We start from the raw sequence: 4905 nt of genomic DNA on the forward strand, positions 1-4905 counted from the left end.
GGACCGCAGGGAATCAAAATTACTACAGGGTTTTGCTACAATGTGTGGGCATTGTGCACAGTGATGAGGACCGCAATTATAGTTTCCTGCTGCTGCTGCTTCTGTTCACAAGTATACGCACAGTGGACCTTCTTTTTTTTTAAAAAAAATAAAAATAAAAAATAAAAAATAAAAAATAAAAATAATAAATGGGATGTTAATTCCTTTGAGGAATTTTAGAATTACATTTTATTTTATTTTATTATTATGAAAATAACATTATTGTAGTAGTTTTAGCAATAAGTATTACAGTTGGTAATAATTAGCCTTGTTAGCAACTACTATACCATAGAGCAATTGAATAAACTTACTATATGTTTTAATAGTTCTGTTATAATAAGAGAGCAATTTTACTTTACAGCTATTTTGGTCGGAGTTGATGGGATTTTCACATCCATCCTTTACAACAATATGCAAAACTGAAAGTGGAAGAAAACATATATAAAAACTTTAAATTTGCGACCTCATCAATCCATAGGGCGAGTCACGACTAAGTCGCTAGAAGAACATGAAGATCGAACACGAATCAGTCTCATCTTTCTTAAGTGCGAGGGGGGACGACCGACTCTATAATCTCAATTCGATGGGAAAAGCCAAAAAGTCGTATCAATCTCTCGCCTGTGGGAACCACACCCATATATACATATCGGGTCCAAATCCGTTAGTAACTCCATCAATGAATCCACGTCCAATAATACACAAATAATGCAAAATCAAAATACAATTTAAGATCATTTTAGTGAGTTTGTCTGCAGTGGCAAAAATCTATAATAATATTAGAATAAGAATATTTTTAAAAATTAGGGTACCCTTTTGATAATATATAATAAAAATGGTCCTAAGATATTGCTGTTTTAATAAAAATTAAGGAATTCCCTAGCTAATTTACCTGTTGTATTTAGAAACTCTAGGTCTTTTACATCTTTAATATAGTCGAACTACAACCAACTATACATCTATCGCACTAGAATATTTAAGAGCACAATAAATTCTATGACCAAAAATACATTATTTCACTCTAGTTTCTACTTCCTTAACATAACTACCTTGAACACATGAATTTATGAAGGCATCTCTTTTAGAAAATAAAATAAAAAATTGGGTTCATTAAATCATTTGATTTGACAATTCAGTCAATATCAAAATAATACAAGACACTATTTCATTCAAGAACAAATGTCCTATTTTAATTTTTTTTTCCTTGTCATAATTTATTATAATGTGACCTTTTTAATACAATGCAAAAATGGGAAATACTTCATATATATATAATATTAAAATGTTTAATTTGTAGTATAAAAAAATGAATTGAAGGGGAAAAAAAAAACTTTTATAGCTCATGCATCCACCGATGTGATCAAATCCACAAGTTGTTTAATTAGGGTTTTGTATATAGAAAGTCAACTTCTTCTACATAAAATGCACAAGCAAGTGATGAATATTTTAACTCCGTCCCTCTTTTGTTTCTCTTGAGGAAGCTCATTCTGTCTCCATCTCTTGCTACCTAGCCATGTGTGACTTCTTCTGGCCAAGGATGGAGGGCTATCGGGGGGACCTCACCGACATCGTCATATCGGGTAGCCGAAGCCATGGGGAGCTTCAACCGGTGGCCACTGATGACCCAATATCCTTCCCTTCGTCAAGAAGCCCTAACAACAACAACAACAACTTTGGTGGTGGCGATGAGCTTAACTTTGCCATGGTTAGGCCTTGTGATGACTTGCTGAGGGTTCTACAGATCTCCCCCGGAGGCAGTGACCTACCCGGGGTCCCGAGGCCGTCTCTGCCTGTGCTCGGCGGCGTTGAGATGGAGATCTCTTCCACCAACACTCAAGGGATCAAAAGAAGGTCCCCACACTCATTATCTCATGGACTAATTATACTTGCATGAAGTTAGAGACATATAGAAGATAAGCCCTAAATTAGGGTTACTTCCTTTCTTGTGTTTAATCTTAATTAATCAACTGTATAATATTTATGTGCTTTCAGAAACTTGTTTTGTGTTGCCTTTTAACTCAGGAAAGGTCAATCCAAGAGAGTGGTTTGTATTCCGGCGCCAGTCGTGCCCGCGGCGGCGACTGGGCGAACCAGCGGTGAGGTTGTTCCTTGTGATCTGTGGGCTTGGAGGAAGTATGGGCAGAAACCTATCAAGGGCTCTCCTTATCCAAGGTAATTAAAAGGGGTTCAAGTTTTTAGTTGTTAATTAAGTTGCATCATTAACAAGTTTAAATCATACAAAATTAATTAATTAACTAATTAATTAATCTTCTAAACCATTTGGCAATGCTTTGAAGTTGATTAAGTTTATGTTTGTTCAGCTTGTTTCTTTTGTATTGTTGTAGTTGTCCATGGTCTTCGATATATTGATGAAAAAATTGATTTTGTTTTTTGTTTTTGCACATTGCTAAAATTTTAGGGGATACTACAAATGTAGCAGCTCCAAAGGATGCTCGGCGAGGAAGCAAGTGGAGCGTAGCCGAACCAATCCCAACATGTTGGTCATTACCTACACCTCTGAGCACAACCACCCGTGGCCAACTCAACGCAACGCCCTCGCGGGCTTGACCCGGTGCCACCCTCCGAAAAACCCTAAATCACCCCCACTATGGAAGGAAGAACCGACCGAACGAGTAAAGGATGGATCACTACTCCGCGTCCAAGAAACCGAAGAGGAAGATGATTTAGACCTAATAACCATGATGAGTCAAAACTTCGCCACAGATGGAAATTCAGAGGAAGAGGAGGAGAAGGAAAAGAGCGGGGTCGAGGGCTTAATGGGCATGTTCAACTGGGCAAGAAGCACCTGAGCTAAACAAGATAGTCAATAAGATGTGTGTAGAACCATATCAATAATGAGTTTAACTTGATGTAGCTAACTATGTGGTAGATTTATAGAATTAATTAACTCAAGTACATCAAATTACTATTTAATTATTATTATTATTATTAAAATGTTTAGATATCTATCCTTGGAGTTTGGGGTTAGGAAGAATTGGTGTTTGGGGTTTAGGTTAGGAAGAGAGAAAGGGTTGGATGAGCGTTAGGAGGAGATCATCTTCCAATGGTTTTGTGGTTGGGAATATTGTGGGATGGGACACAAAGCTGAGGAACAGAAACCCTAAACAGTGGCACCAAGTACACAAATACATGGCCTCTGAGTGTGACTAGAAAAGCCTTAACATGTGTGTGTGATAAGGTTTCTTGGTGGAGAAAATAATTATTGCAACTCGAGCATGAGCTCGACCACTTAATGTGTCCGATGATCCGATCGGGTGGACAAGACTGAATATGACTACATCGGTTGGACGAGAATGATTATGACTAAGAGTTACATTGTTCATAAGGTGCGAGATTAATGAACTCTCTAAACATTAATTTAAGGTCATTTTGTCTCAAGCTAATTGATATGTTTAGGTTAGGCCATCTATGTCGTGCTAATCTCTTCTACCTAATAGATCTAATTTGAGGTTTGGTTTTATAATTTTTCTATAATTATAATTTATTAATATTATAATTTATTTTTTTTTAAAAAATAAAAAATAAAGGTTGTAGGGTTGGATGTGTACCTTACTTGTCATGGACAAATAAAATCAGTGATACTTTCTGTCTCCTTTGAACGTACTTGAGCTCGAGTAAAATAGTAGGGAGAAATGATGGGGGCTCTTTAATGAACCCACACGTGCACTATTTTATGTTTACTTGTTCCTAATTTAATCATCTTCATTAATGTAAACCATTTCCCTAATGATCATTTCGCATTAATTAATCATGCCACAGATGATTGATTAATGCAAACTAATTTTGCTCCAATGATTAATTAATGCAAATACATTACGTTAAAATGAATGCAACTTCACAAATTTAAACTCATTTGTTAAATAAATCCAATCACAAAACTATAAGGCTTTTAACATAAAAGCTAAAAAGGTGTTCTTTATTACTATTATCATTAAATTAAAAGAATATTTTTTAAAAAAAATATTAAAACAAAGTGTAGTAGAAAGTGGAATTCTCTATCCTAGCGGTCCGGCCGGTCCATCATATATGAGGAGATAAATCGAAAAATTATAATTGACTACTATGGAGAAAATAAAATAGATAATATTAAAAAATATGTGCAACACTGATTTCGGATTATGAGCCATGATTACCGACACCAACACTACCATCCAGGGTTGTCTTCCTCTTTCTTTCACGTTTTTCTTTTCTCCTATTGCAAATCGGAATTGCAATTCCCGGCTAATCTAAGACACTCCGTACGTCCTTACTGTGAGAATAATGATAAGAGATAAATCGAGGTAGTAGTGAAATGTGCGAACGAACAAGGTGAGTCATAGAATCTTTCGATTCCTAGAACTGAAATTGTTCCCGATGATCATGATTTTTCCTTGCATTACACATCGAAGTATGCATTATATCCTCCATGGCCTCCTCCAAGTAAACAACGGTCCTGTTTGTTGGATGTGAAGTGTGAGGACTGTTGCTGTAGCCATTAAACAAACACCTGTCGGGCATCATATCGCACTGCACCAGCCACCGAGAAATTAAGAAGAGCATGAGACACTGTCGCCCCCTGGCCCCTTCAAACAAAAGAGGAAGCATCTCGTCGCTTCCTTTTTTCCTCTTCCTCCTCCTGTTGTCGTGTCATCGTGTAACTTCTCTTTTGACGGGCCACCAAAAGGGAACCCATGTTGAATTAGTTGGATTGGATCGGTTTAGTAGTGCGGTGGTTCTACTGATCAAGTTGATTAATTATATATATATATATATATATATATAGCATTTACTAAAAGATGCAGTATAGTTAGTATTTATTAAAGAGCGCAATCAAATATCTATTATTTCATTTCTACCCTCCTGTCGACT

At 36.3% G+C, this 4905-nt stretch overlaps 1 protein-coding gene across 1 annotated transcript; it reads left to right on the top strand.

The window, feature by feature from the left end:
• Positions 1–1423: 1423 nt before the first annotated feature.
• On the top strand, positions 1424–2952 carry LOC122003786 (probable WRKY transcription factor 27). Its single transcript, XM_042558802.1, has 3 exons — positions 1424–1887; positions 2059–2208; positions 2456–2952. Exons 1-3 carry the CDS (start codon positions 1550–1552, stop codon positions 2844–2846), a joined length of 879 nt encoding a protein of 292 aa, XP_042414736.1. The 5' UTR covers positions 1424–1549; the 3' UTR covers positions 2847–2952.
• The last annotated feature ends 1953 nt before the right edge of the window (positions 2953–4905 follow it).

This window comes from Zingiber officinale, chromosome 7B, assembly GCF_018446385.1.
Source record: "Zingiber officinale cultivar Zhangliang chromosome 7B, Zo_v1.1, whole genome shotgun sequence".
NCBI lineage: Eukaryota > Viridiplantae > Streptophyta > Magnoliopsida > Zingiberales > Zingiberaceae > Zingiber > Zingiber officinale.

What these genes read in the sequence shown, in the direction of transcription:
- LOC122003786 (XM_042558802.1), top strand. Translation starts at nt 1,550, where the DNA reads ATGTGTGACTTCTTCTGGCCAAGGATGGAGGGCTATCGGGGGGACCTC. An exon ending in ACTCAAGGGATCAAAAGAAG is followed by an intron (nt 1,888 to 2,058) that starts GTCCCCACACTC and finishes CTTTTAACTCAG; the next exon opens with GAAAGGTCAATCCAAGAGAG. An exon ending in AAGGGCTCTCCTTATCCAAG is followed by an intron (nt 2,209 to 2,455) that starts GTAATTAAAAGG and finishes CTAAAATTTTAG; the next exon opens with GGGATACTACAAATGTAGCA.